This window comes from Natator depressus, chromosome 7 (assembly GCF_965152275.1).
Source record: "Natator depressus isolate rNatDep1 chromosome 7, rNatDep2.hap1, whole genome shotgun sequence".
In the NCBI taxonomy this organism is placed as follows: Eukaryota; Metazoa; Chordata; order Testudines; family Cheloniidae; genus Natator; species Natator depressus.
The window spans coordinates 21999492-22013455 of record NC_134240.1 but is presented as its reverse complement, the minus strand read 5'-3'; the positions used below and the strand labels follow the sequence as shown (position 1 = coordinate 22013455).

The 13964-nt window shown below is 54.0% G+C and overlaps 1 protein-coding gene across 2 annotated transcripts in view; it reads left to right on the top strand.

Annotated features, from left to right (window-relative positions):
- The window catches only part of PLXNA1 (plexin A1), a 516682-nt gene that overhangs the window by 193515 nt on the left and 309203 nt on the right, over window positions 1–13964 (top strand). The window contains exons 13-17 of one of the 2 annotated variants that reach the window (XM_074957635.1): window positions 9057–9208; window positions 10287–10407; window positions 11111–11247; window positions 12218–12385; window positions 13830–13923. In XM_074957635.1, coding sequence (XP_074813736.1) covers window positions 9057–9208; window positions 10287–10407; window positions 11111–11247; window positions 12218–12385; window positions 13830–13923 — 672 coding nt within the window. The remainder of the gene's footprint in view (window positions 1–9056; window positions 9209–10286; window positions 10408–11110; window positions 11248–12217; window positions 12386–13829; window positions 13924–13964) is intronic. The other variant, XM_074957636.1, reaches the window with a different exon arrangement.

The following is a 13964-nucleotide window of genomic DNA, read 5'->3' as shown; positions in this document are numbered from 1 at the left end:
GTTGTTTGTTTATTATTCCCTCTCCCCGGTTTTGCAGACTAATAGCCTCTCTCTCTGTGCTTTCACGCTCAGAGGCTCCAACCTTCCTCACGCATTGCTAGGTTTTCTTGGATCCTGGTGTGGAATCCCAGGCAAGCCGTGGGTCTGGGTTCTTTCCCCTCTCTTCCCTGCCCCCCGGACAGTGGTAGTTCATCATCTCTGGTCTGTGACAGCTTTTATGACCTTCAGTTAATAAGATTGTGTATATTAATGTTAACATGTCTGTTGGGCCAGGCTCCAAGTGCATTAAGAGGGATTGGTGGGTAATTCTATTTGATGTGTTCTATTTACCCACGGATTCCGGGCCAGGCAGGCCTTGACTGTGTTAATTACCGGAGTCTCAGCACAGTATCTAATCTATTTGGGTTCAGTGTCCTATCAGATGAAGGCTGGAAATGAGAGTTGTATCTCTCCTGTTCCCCAAAGTCACTCAGCTCGGGCTGGTTATTGGCACTGAGGTGACTATTGCACTGGCCCTGCTGAGAAGTGTAATTCCATTGCAGGCACATGCCTGCCATTCACAGCAGTGGATGGGAACCCTGCCCCGACAATGTCTGCTTGCCACCCATCCACTGAGATTTTGTTTCAAATTAATGATAAAAAATACTAGTGATTAAGAGCATTGAGCCATCCTGTAGCAGAGATGGGCTGAGCTGCAGAGCCTAAGAGACGTTCTACTCTGGGAGCTGGATTGGCCCATCACCTTTCACCCAGGGCCTGCAGCTGCAAGCACTTTATGGAAGGGGGTAAGGACCGTTATCCCTCATTTACAGAGGAGGAAACTGAGGCACAGAAAAGGGAAGTGACAAGGTCCTGCAGTGAATCAGTTATGGAATTGGCAGAAGGGCTTCTAAGGCCATCCTCAGTTCTAACCACTAGACACACTGTTCCAGACTGCGTGCATGACCCACAAAAGGGTCCATATGACTCCCGTGTTCTAGGTATAGGAGTGTTTTCCTATCACCCCTTGTTGCCAAAGTTTAAATCACATAGGAATTGCCATGAGCCGGGGGCCATCTGGTCCAGTGTCCTGTCTCCAGCAGTGCCCAGCACCATGCTTCAGAGAAAGGTGCAAGAAACTTCCTAGCCTCCAACAATGAGAGATTGGCTTAAACCCTGAAGCATGAGGTTTAATGGCTTTTCCAAAACGTCTGCTAGCATTAAAGCAGTTATAAGAACATAAGAACGGCCACACTGGGTCAGACCAAAGATCCATGTAGCCCAGTATCCTGTCTTCCGACAGTGGCCAATGCCAGGTGCCACAGAGGGAATGAACAGAACAGGTAATCATCAGGCGATCCATCCCCTGTCGCCCGTTGCCAGCTTCTGGCAAACAGAGGCTAGGGACATCATCCCTGTCCATCCTGGCTAATAGCCATTGATGGACCTATCCTCCATGAACTTATCTAGTTATTTTTTGAACCATGGTATAGACTTGGCATTCACAACATCCTCGGGCAAGGAGTTTCACAGATTGACTGTGTGTTGTGTGAAGAAATACTTCCTTTTGTTTGTTTTAAACCTGCTGCCTATTAATTTCATTTGGTGACCCCTAGTTCTTGTGTTATGAGAGAGAGTTAATAGCACTTCCTTATTTACTTTCTCCACACCAGTCATCATTTTATAGACCTCAATCATATCCCCCCTTTGTCGTCTCTTTTCCAAGCTGAAAAGTCCCAGTCTTGTTAGTCTCTCCTCATATAGAAGCGGATAGTAATCTCCCCAGTGAGACCTCCTGCGATGTCATGTTTGTAGAAACCAGTGGCCCTTCCAGTAAATAACCCCTTTGTTCTTCAAGGACCTGCCAGGGGAGAGACCTAGACCCCCCCCCCCCCCGCCCGAGAAATCCCACAATCCCATGGGCAAGTTTAGTCCCTTCCTCACAGCTGTTCTCTCCTGGTGACGGAAGGGGACTCAGAGGATTTAGTCAAGTAGTTTCTGCCCAAATCATCAGGGCTTTTAAAAAAAGAATTTTATACAATGTAATGTGACTAGAAAGATTTGTATGATTGATAAACATCAATGAAATCTTGCTTAGGGGGATGGGGAGAGCAGGGTCTGCTATCTGAGGCATTGGATAGTCCAACCTTACAGCCTTCGGCCAGAACCTAAGATCCAGACAGTGGAACTGGCTAAAAACAGAGTGATCCTGATTAGACAGCGGGGACCAAATTCATCAAGTGCCGAAGCAGGTGCATTTCCTGTTGAAGTCATCGGGAGATGCACCTGCTTGCATTAGGGCTGGGTTTGGCCTACAAAAGGTAACGGGCCCACTTAGCTTCACTGCCTCAGGCTGGGCAGGATGAGCAGGAAGGAAAAACAATGTAAAGACTATGAAGTCTGTGATCTACTCATTTAAAATGATCTGGGGGGCAGGGCGTGGAGTGATAGAAGAAGGAGCATTTCTGGGCATTGGGTGTTGAAACATGCCTTGCTCCCTGTCACCTCCCACACTCTACCTGCCTCATCAGCTAAAACAAACACACTGTGTAAATCCTGGCCTGGAAATGCACCTCATCATCCATCCAGCAGGAGTTCTCTTCCCGCCAGCTCAAGCTAATGTGCTGAGAGCTCTCCAGTCGAGCCCCTTTTTCTGGGGTGTGGCAGCCAGGGAGGATCTCAGCATAGCCCTCTAGGGATGGGCACTTCAAAGGCCTGGCAGCTCTGTTCTAAGTTGACCTGGTAACTGATGCTTCTAGAATCACACAAGGCCAGGCTGATGCTGAGACACCCACGCATGAGAACTCAGATGTCACAGGACTGGGAGTCATATTGGCTTTGCCGAAGAGCCATTTGGCCTTCATTTTCAAAAGTGGCCCCTGCATCTGCGTGCCCAGCTTGAGACAACTAGAGCCTGATTTTCAGGAAGTGGTGTGTTCCTGTCACTCCGGTTGAAGTCAGTCGGAGCAGCAGGTGCACACAACACCTGCAGATTAAGCCCAAGTTGTCCCATGTTGGGGCCCCAATAACTGAGGCACCCAGAATTAGCAGACGCTTCTGAAAATGTTCTGAGACCATGGTGTGCCTCAGTTTCCCCATGTGTAAAATGCAGCTACTGATAGTGACCTGCTTCTAAGGGGGTTAGGAAGCTTTGTTACTGTCTTTAAATGGTGGTGAGCTCCTTGGATTAGTAGGTGCTGGAAGGGCCAACGTGTTGATTATGTACTAGTAGCTAAAAGTCCTGCTGTCACATGGACGTAATTCATAGTCACGTGTGTAAAAAAGCCCAAAGTGGCTGAGAACTTAAAAACTGGATGGTAGCAAACCATGCATCCCAGTGATGATTAAACCTGGGGATATTCTAAACAAAAAGAGCTGTCAACCATTCTTGTAGCTGTATCCATCGCATCATACTGACTCAACAGAGATTTTAGGTTTCAGAGTGAGACACACAGCGAGTTCCTGGAATTGTGGTATGTAGATTACTATTTGCCTGGGAGTCACTTTAGGGCTGAAATAACCCCAGTTCTGCTCTCCTCATGGTATGTCTGCCATCCAGGAGACCAGCTGTCACCTTATTTTGAGCTATCTGAAGCCAGTTCTGCATATGAAGAGATGCCTGTCCTGATCTCACGTGACCTCACATGGGCCTGATCCTGCTGCCGCTAAGTGAGTGGCCGAGTTCCCATTGGCTTCATTGTTGCCCCATCTCTCAGTCCCCCAGCATGAAACCAGTCACGCACCTGTGCAAACCTTCTCCCGTCTCCTCTGCAAGCCCCACTCTGCGAGCAGAGCCCCGAGTTCATAGCATCAGGCTGTGTGGCAGGTACGCAGCCCTGGGCATCCCGGATGCAATGGGCTTGGGGGACCCTGCTTCTGACGTATCCCTGGCCAGGCGGAGAGGAGTGGTGGCTGAGGTCAGTGAAAGTTTGCTTGTTGAATTCAGTCCAGATGAGCGGAGGGAGTAAGCGGCACACGGGACAGGGGGAGCCTGTGAGATGGGAGGGGGCAGGGTGTGCTCAGGCACAGCATTACTGGGTGACACGCACTGTGTTAGTGAAAAAATAATGGGGGGGCCTCACTCACTCACCCCATTGGCTCCAGAGCACCAGAATGCCGAGAGCATGATGGCTATGCCCACAGACTCCTGTGGCACTGTCCATCTCAGGAGCCCTGCTTGCTTAGCAAGCATGAAAGGATTCAGCCTGTCAGCCCCCTTAAGTTGCGTCTGTATCGTTCTCCTTGTATTACAGACGGGGAAACTGAGGCACAGAGAGAGGCAGTGTCTTGCCCAGGGTCAGACAGTGAATCAGTGGCAGAACTGGGATGGAACTAGCTCTCCTGACTCCGCTTCCGGTGCCGACACCATTAGACACTCAGTCTCCTTGTGGGGTCCGTGTGTGTGGAGTGGGGACACTGGAGCTTGATGTCTTTGCTTCACACCTCCGGGTGCCATGTAGTTCAGATCTTCATGGAAGTTGCAAACCCAAGTGAGTTTGATGTCTCCTTCACCAGTGGGCATCAATCCATGCACAGTGCAAAGTACCCCATGCTTCTGGCACGCTTAGCAACCCCTGTTGCAGAGAGGTTCCAGGTTAAGTAGCAGTAGATGCAGCCGGTCAGGATGAAGGGGTGTTGACAGAGATGTGCTGAGCGGGGCAGGGACCTGGGGTAGCGGGGATTGTTGTGAGTCAGAGTGAGGTGCATTGGCAGAGTGGTGGGTGGGCTGCTGGGGTAGCAGGGGGTGCTGCAGGTCAGGATGGAGTGACACGCTGAGAAGGGAATGGGAGCCAGGAGTGAAATACTAGGAGCGCTGCAGGTGAGAAGTGAGGTGCCTTGGCAGAGCTATGTTAGGAAGAAGCTTGCCCATCACTTGCCCTGTCAGCCTGTCACTTCATGAGCCCTAGTTTTGCCTAAAATTGCAAAGGGGGACGGCCCTGTGAGTTCAGAGAGGTCAAGGAACGAATTTTCCAAGTGTCTGGAAGGTGAAACGCTGCAGGGTCATAAACCTGGAAGTGCTTTTCAAGCCACGAGGGCTGTTTGCGTTAAATGGCAGCCAACCCAGCTGCTACTGCCTGCACTTCTGCCATCGGCCAAGACTCTGTGTGCCGGCAGCGGGCTCTCCCCGGCCTGTTCTGCCTGGTGGGAGCAGCAATCGTGCAGGCCAGTGGATTGGCGCTTTCTCTGCTTCCCTCTCGCAAGAGCAGAACGTGCTGCTACCGCTTCTAGAACAGTCTGGATTCCTGACTGAGCTGGAGCTCCCAAGGGATGGGCTTGTAACAAGGCCTCCTCACACTCAGGCCGAGCTAGTCACAGGTGGGGCTGCGCACTGACAGGCTGCTGGGGTGTTGGCTCAGCTGGGTAGGTGGGAGAGATGGGGATGTTCTGTATGGGAAACCCAGCTGTGGCTAACAGGGATCCCCTTGTCAAACATCTTTTGTGCAGATGACTCCACTGTGCAAATCCAGAGGAAGAACCCATGTGCCGGTGCTGTTCTGGGAAGCTTTAAAAATACCCCGCCCTAGACTAGAACTCCTCTCAGGGGCAGAGGGGTAACCGGTGAAGCCAGGATTCTCAAAAGGAGTCTGCACCTGCAGCTGGGGCCAGAGATCCCAAAGAGCTCAGCTCCCGTTTGGTACTTAAATAAGGGGCTTTGGAAAAACTGGCTCCAACTGGGCATGCTGAGCATGTTGAAATCTGGCCCTTAACATTCCCCTTCGTGTTGCCCAGCCCTCTGCTGAGGAGGGGGCTCACTGCACCCACAGGCTGGCTGTTCTCTACACATGGGCCCTGACTTTAGGGGGTTTCCTCAGGGACTGAGTGTCTGACTGAGGAATTTGGGCTTCCGCCTTTCACGCTGAATGCATCAGACGTGGCATGTGCTGGCTACAAGCTGCATCCAATTAGCTGCCGCTGTCTGGTCCTGATATCAGTCTCTCTGTCCCTAAATCATTAAAAATAAATTAAGAAATTGCCACTCTAGTTTTAGGTCCTGCATAAATAAATCAATGAGCAATCATCATCTGCCCTTGCAGCGTGTGCTCATCTTTGTTCGGGCCTGTGGTTAGAGGGGGGGGATCACTGGTGATTGTTTGGTTGTGTTCAGCCGCTGCGCTGATTGTAGGTCCTACAGTTATACAAAGCTGTGGGTGCTGCACAGTGACGGTGGAGTGTGCCTGTGCGCAGAAATGCTGCAATTATTTAACACAGACCTCCCCCACAATATAAAGCAGAGCTAGAATCGAGCGTCTTCTGGGACTGGGAGCGCAGTCAGGAGAGCCCCCATGCTGCACTCAGTGACTCCTGCGCTGAGAGGATATCCAGCCTGAGGAAGATGCAAGCAGCTGTCCGGGGATGAGAGCATGGGGCAGAGGGATCCCAGAGGGGACATCTCTCTGTGTCTGGTATTGGGGGACCCAGTCATTGTGTAACAACGCTGCATCGCAGCGTCTGGCCCCGTGTGGTCATGTACTGTTGTTTTGTGCTGACACAGCATTGTGATGGGAAGAGGTGAGGGGATGCTGTGCTGCTGCAGCCAGAATAGCCCGGGCAGCCTCTCCCCAGGGGCAGCTGTCTCCTAGATGGGAGATGGTGACCCTGACACTGGATGTGAGTGATTCTGTGCTCCCAGCATCTCTGCAAACAGATCCTCTTTCTCCAGCCTGACGAGCAGGGGCCTTCCAAGCTGGCATGCACATAAGTGCTTAGTACAAGAGGGGACCCAGTACGGAACTGAGCTGGGCTGTCCCCTTAGGAATGATTTACCAGCCAGCAGGCCTGCCCTGCACCCTGTTCTCTGCCACTGGCAGCCCCTGTGCCCGCTCTGGCTGGCAGGTCCGAGGAGCAAGCACTCATCTTGCGCTCAGAGGAGCCAGTTGCTGGTTTATGTAAAAGGACCCTGTGAAACCAATTAGCAGAAGAGCAATGTTGTTTGTCAGGGCTGGAGCCGGGGTGGGTGGGGACTTGGGGGGTGGGAAGTTTGGGAGAGCAGCTCTCGCTCCCATGTGTCTTGTTTAGCTGTGACCTACCCGCGCAGCAGTGCGAGCGGTGTCATCTCTTTCCCGGGGTTGTTGCTCCCCCCCTGCACGGCCTTTGTCAGTTTCACCACAGAGGAGGAGGAATCTAACACGCTGGGGCAGCTTTTAACACTAATTTAAAAATGCCGAACAAACAGTCGTTTCTCGCCAACCGCCCCAGCAGAGCCCAATTTAGGGGAGAACAAATCTGATCGCCTGCTGCAGCTGCCTTAATGAGTCCTGATCCAGGACTTTAGCAGAGGGCTGGATTGAATTTAGGCAAACAACAAAACCCCAAAGCCCAAATTGGTTTTACTGTTGTATAAATTCCGGCTCATGGCGTGTGATTGCCCTGAGCCTGCTGTGAGTTAACGTGCGGCGTGGCCTGTGAGTCAGAGTGCAGGAATGGGAGCCAGGACTCCTGGGTTTTGCCACCAGCTCTACCTCTGACCTGAAGGAAGCCTGTGCCCCGGTGGGGGGTGATTAGTTAGGACTTGTTCTGAACAGCATCATTAGTTGTACACGGAGATGTTTGCAGAGCACTTTGAAGATGAGATGCACTGTGCAAATGCTAGGTGATGATTAGTAACCCTACAGTGGCCATTGCTGTGGCGAGGAACTAGATTGCCTTACTGAAGTTGCTCCTAGATTGGTACAGTTCCTGACGGCTGGGATGCATTGAGGCAGGGCTGGCTACTACTTGGTTCTCTTCCTTCCCTGTGCTCCTCTCTGCCCTGGTCCCTGGCTGCGGAGAAGTTGTGTCTAGCGAATAGATGCCCACCGCTGGGAGGGGGATATCCCCAGCTGATAAAGCATCCAAGACCCAAGGTTACAGCAGGCCAGGTTTGCCATGAATGCAGATAGCCTAGGCCAGCTTGGCTTTGCAGCAGTCCCATAGGGAGCTGGTATGGGCTTTGGGGTGAGGCGGGAAGAAAGGGCCAGCCAGGACTTCGAACAGGAAATTCACTGAAAGGAAGGCGCTGGCTCCGGCACTGAGGCCTTCTCCATAGCAACCTGGGGCTGTCAAGGACAACACCACGATCTCTCCCAGCGCTCCCCGCTGTGGTGTGGGAAGGTCAAATGCGTGCTCTTGGGTCAAGGTGCTGTCCCTGTATTAACGCGCCAGCTCGCTCCCCACTGGCACCACTCTAATAGTCCACTGCCCATGGCCGCCTCCTGCCTCCCGTTCCCCAGGCTCCGTGCTGCCAATGACCCAGCCCCTGGCATGGGAGCACAGTGCTCTCCCATTAATTCTGTTTAGTGCCTGCAGGTGTGTGCTGAGCGCCGGGGCCAGTGAAATGTGGTGTAAAATTGCCCATAATTACCTTGTTAGCAGCAGTGGCGGGCCTGCGCCTCTTTGCTCATCCGTCATCGTGCCGGCTTTTGTCAGGCCACACCTGTCTGCTTTATTGGGAATCATCCTGCTAAATGAGGTGCGTCTCGAAGTTGGGACCTCCCTTCTCTCCCCAGCTGGCACCAGCTCAGGCTTTGTTTGTTGAGAGGGGTGGCAGTGGGGAAGGGGTTAGCGTCCATCGCCTTTGGGGCAGCAGCCTCTCTGCAGGGCTTCTGTTGACCTTGCCAGGGCAGCAGGAGTGTAGTGGAGCTGGTCCTCTGGCCAGGGTGTGGTCCTGATTCCAGAGAGTTCGTGATCTGTCTGAAGGCCAGGCAGGCCTACCTCTTCCATGGCTGTCCCTGTGGCTGGGCCTGTGCTTATGCATCAGCAGGCACTTGTGGGCGTGTGCAGAGTTCCTGTGAGTTAGAGGGGGTGGCTCAGTGCCTTGAAAGACCCAGATTCCTTGGAGCCACACATTCAGATCCCAGCAGGGTGGACTCCACTGCTCCGCCACCTGAGGCAGATAACCGAAGTGCCAGGCAGCTTACCGTCTGTGGGGCTTTCGGGGGAGCCCGGGTTGAACGGGAGCCTGTTCTGCTCTGTGTGGGCAGTAAGAATCCCTGGGCCCTTATCATAGCCAAAGTGTTTGCCCGCGTACCCTTGGCCCGAGTGCTCTCTCCCTGTCCTCTTGCTGCCTCCAAGTCAAGCTTTGCTTTGCTCTCTCTCAGCTGTCACCTGAGACCGGCCCCAGGCAAGGAGGGACCCGTCTGACCATCACCGGGGAGAACCTAGGCCTGAAGTTTGAGGATGTGCGCTTGGGAGTGCGGGTCGGCAAAGTGATGTGCATCCCCATCGAGAGCGAGTACATCAGCGCTGAGCAGTAAGTGCCCAACTGGCAGGGGACAGTCAGATGCCCTGGTCTGGTAGCCAGAGATGGCACCCCACATCCCCACTCCAGGTTGGAGGGGTTCACGTGTTCTGAGTGGGAGCGCTCACCCTCGCTGCTGTGAGCTGGTGTTAACACTGGGGTTAACTGGGCAAAGCCCATGCCCAGCCAGTGCAGAGAGATGGCAGCTGCAAACCCACCCAGCCTGCAGGCCATGCTGGCCAGTTCTAGACTGGCCCTAGTGTCCCCTGCTGCCTTCCTCACCTAGAGCTGTGATCTCGATCAGCGGAGAGCTGTCGACCCCACTCTGACACCCGCTGCTGTCTGAGCACTTCCAGCCTCGCAGTTGGCTGGGAGCAGGGCTGGACTGGGCAGTTAAGTAGCGAGGTTGAGCATTAGCTCTCCCTGATAACTGGTTCACCAGCACAGCAAGTCTTCAGGGAAACAGGCCTGCCTGTGTTCTGGGGCATCTAAACCCTGACACAGTCTCCTGGTGAGAAAAGCTCTTCTGGTCCCATGAGCCCCCAGGCCTGTCCTTGGGCTGGGTGGCAGTGAAGGGCTAACCTGAACAGTCGAAGAGAGCCAGCGGGCGGCTCTGCTTGCTGTGGACAGAGGCGACGAGGGGACACGGGCTCTCTGGGGAAGATCTCCACATGTCCTTGTGCTCACATGGAGCTCCTTGGCAGCCAGGAGGTCTACTCCATTGACAGCTGATCAGTGCTGGACTGTCCCTTCCCTTCTCTTCCCCTCCAAGCACATACTGCTGGGAGCCGTAACTTCCTGCTTCTCCATGGACTGAATCATGTGTGAATCATAACAGCCTATCAGAATACAGGGCCAAGTGGCAAGGAAAGAGCTGTGCAAAATTAGTCATGGCCCTCTAGTCAAGCTAGACTAGTCTAGTCTAGTCTAGTCTAGCTACCATGGTAGCTGCTCTTCCAGGAGACATGCACACCCAGCCCAGCCAGCCCTCGGCTCCCCAACCCCTCTGCTCCAGGGCATCCATGTGTAGTTCTGCGGAGCAGCCCCACCATGGGAAATGCGCTGAGAGCTCCTTTCCTGCTTCCCCTAGAATTGTGTGTGAGATCGGAGACGCCAGCCCAGGCCGAGCGCACGATGCCCGTGTGGAGGTGTGCATCAGGGACTGCTCCCCCAGCTACAGGGCCACATCCCCCAAAAGCTTCACGTTTGTGGTAAGGTTATACAGTATTATCCACCACTCTCTCCTTCTGGCTGCCAGCATGTCTGCCTCCCCTTGCCCTGTAGTTACCAATGCCCCTCCCTCCCAGGGGCACCAGAGCCCATAGAAACAAATCTCTGGGGAGTGGGGAGGAGGGATGGACATGGGGGAATTATGTAATCATCTTCCCAGTTTGAAGCCTGCAGTGAGCCCACCTTGGTTTACAACCTTGTCAGTTCTCCCAAGCTAAGTAGGGATGGGCTGGCTCTGGACTTGGGTGGGAGACCTAGGAAGACCCAGACACTCCGGGAAGCGGAGCCAGTAATTCCAAACACAATGCGTCTTGCTCTGAGTTGACACTTTGCTGCTTGGAAGCACCATTTTTCAGCTGGAAAGAAAACACAGGTTCCTTTCTGCTGGTCACTCTAGATCCCAGGGTGTTCTTGGCAAAAGTTGGGTGTCCTGGTCAAAACTCGGCTACCTGCTCTGCCTCTCTAAAATCTCTGCAGTTTCAGCGGGGTATGGGATCCCTCTAGACACCTGCCCTAAACTTCAGTGCGTTGTTGCTGTGCGACAGCTACTTCCCACCTCCTGCACATCTTGCTCTGATAGCAGCTGCCCCCTTCGCCCTCATCCATTCGTGCAGCTTCTGGCTTTGCACGTTGTCATTCGCTGCTCACGCTTGAATTGCTGGATTTGTTGCTTTCTCTTGACAGACGCCCACTTTCTACCGTGTGACTCCGGCTCGGGGTCCCCTCTCTGGGGGCACCTGGATTAGCATTGAGGGCAACCACCTCAACGCGGGCAGTGATGTCACAGTGACCATCGGGGGACGACAGTGTGTCTTTTCTTGGTAGGGTTCCATGGACAGGGGATCGCTGGGGCGGGCTGGAGAATCAGGTATGATCCCTGGGCTGTGCGGAGAGGATGGGGAGTGGACCCACAGCCATGTCTGGGGTGTAACAAAGTTCTGGAGTGAGGTGCCTTTGCCAGGTTCCTGTGGGAATTCTCCCTCGAAATCCTGGCTTTTCTATTTCCAAGGATCCTGAAAGAGACCAAAGAATGAGGATTTTGTCTCTAAAATCACAAAGCCCTGAGGCATGAAGTGGATAATTTTTAGATTAGGGATGATAATGGAGCGGCTCTTTAAATATTTTCCTGTGGTAATTACTGGTTATCAACCCTAATCGCTGCTGTTTGCAGCAGCCGTGCGATGGGGAACGGTCGGGAGCTGTGCTGGCTTCTCCTGCTGCCTTTTGTTTTATTTTTCTCTCTGTTAATTGACAACTTCACCAGCACTTCCACGGGGGAAGGCAGGGAGATGGGTAGAGACAGAGGGCAGTGCCTTGGGAGCTGTTTCCACTGGGCTTGCCCAAGGCTGGCGGGACCAGGAGCGGTGTCGCCAGGTTCCAAAGTGCACCCCAGCTGGAGGCTGTGGCTAGAACTGAGGAGAGCTTGCATTGATGAGGCTGTCCTGGACACCCCACAGAGCTCCCTCTCTGATTGTCAGAAACTCCCCAGCCCAGATGTCCCGTGGCTTATGGTGAAGTTGTGTTTTGAACTGACAAGGGGGTGCTCTCCAACACTGTTGTGGCACCTGCACAACTGGGCTGGTGGCTTTCTGTGTCCCGTCTCTATCACTGACTGCTATGCTCACCTCTGGAGTAGGAGGAGGTGGAGGGTGCCCGCGAGGGCTGGTAACCATGAAATAGAGTCTGGCGCTCAAGGTGCAGCCTGGGGGGAGATGCTGTCCTGCCCCTCCCCATAGCCAGAGATGCTCAGAGCCTCCTCAGTATCTGATGGCTCTTCTGCCTTGTCCCCAGGAGGAACGCCCGGGAGATCCGGTGCCGGACGCCACCAGGCCAGAGCCCTGGTGGGTCACCCATCCTCATCAATATCAACCGGGCTGAGCTGAGCAACCCCGAGGTGAAGTACAATTACACAGAGGACCCCACTATCCAGAAGATAGACCCAGAGTGGAGCATCAACAGGTAAATCTGCAGGGGACAGGGAGCCTCATGCTCACCAGGGTGGACTGAGGGGGAAGGAGGAGTTACCCATGAGCCCTAGCAGGTGTGAGCATATGCTGAGTATACAAGAGAGGTGGGGCCCTAGCACAGCTCTTCTGAGCAGGGATTGTGCCTCTGATATGTCTGTACAGCGCCTCATAGGCCTGGGCTCCCATCCTGACCGCTGGGGCGCTGCCGCAATAGGCCATTGGAGGGCTGGCTACTGGACACGCTTCAGAGCACTGGGAGGAAAGCAGGAGTAGCCAGGGGTGCCCGGTGTGGTACCTGGTCTCAGCGCACTCCTGGGATTGCAGCGCTTAGACTGGCAGGGAGCGGAAGAGGAAAGGGCTTTCAGCCTGGCATTTGGCTGCAGGGAATAACATGAAAGTATTTCTGAAGGGTTTACATGTGCTGTTAAAAAGCTTGAATTGGCTGGAGCAGAAGGTAAGGACTTGATTAAACTGCACATGCCATCGGCCCTCCTGGAGCCTGGCTGTGAAATAGGCTCCCCAAAAGGCCTGGGTGGAAGCCCTGCTGCTCTGGGGCATTTCAAACAAAGACCCAGAGAAGGCTCTGTCCTGGCCCCCAGAGCATACTTGGGTGGACTCTCCTGGGGCTTTTCCATTTCTGACTCCCACACTCCTCTGGGTCTCACTGGATGGCTAAGGGAGGTTGCCAGTCGGAATGTACCCTGGACGTTCTCAGCTGCTGCCGCTTCGGGGACCTGTGTTGAGATGGGGTGGGAGGGTCTCGCTCCTTGGTAGGCAGGTGTACATGTTCCAGAACCCACCCCCAGTCGGCACCATGGTGGCAGCCTCAGCAGAGAGGCCAAGGCTTGAGTGTGTCCCTGGAGACTGAACTTCCCACACATCCCAGAGGTCTGTGGCGGAGGGAAGCTTGCCCTATGGCAGCCTGCTGTAGCTGGTTTGTGAGCTTGCAGAGATCTGCAGTCGCCAGGACTGCAAACCCAGGACCTTCCAGCAGCATGAAGCCGATAGGCACAGCAGAAAACTTGCCCAAAGCAGTCAGGCTCTGTGCTGTGCTCTCGGTGCTCCGCTCGCCCGGAGGTGGCAATTGGTGAGCGCTATGGGAGTGGTCCACAGGGGCGATGTTGTTTCAAATGGAAGCCTCTGGCCGATCTGCTGCGGCGGCTGAAGGTGGAAGTCAGCTGTTCCTGCTGCGTGGACAGAAGCCAGCGTGGCGCCATTGGCCCGTGCTGGTGGGTTGTTTGGATGTGTCCAGACTGGAGTTGGGAGGGACAACCCCATATTCCAGTTTTACAAGCGAGTCTGTAGGGCTTCATGTTACATACAGGATGGGACAGGTTCCAAGATAAGCAGCGATGGCATGTGCCCACCTTCACCAATGCCTGGGTGCCCTGTGCCAGAGTAGCCTCTCCTAACTCCTTCCTCTCTGCGCCTCCTAGCGGTGGGACGTTGCTGACTGTGACAGGCACCAACCTGGCCACCATCAAAGAGCCCAGGATCCGTGCCAAGTACAGCAGCACTGAGAGGGAGAACGTAAGTAGATCTCTGGCTGTCTGGGGAGGCCCCGTGCCTGG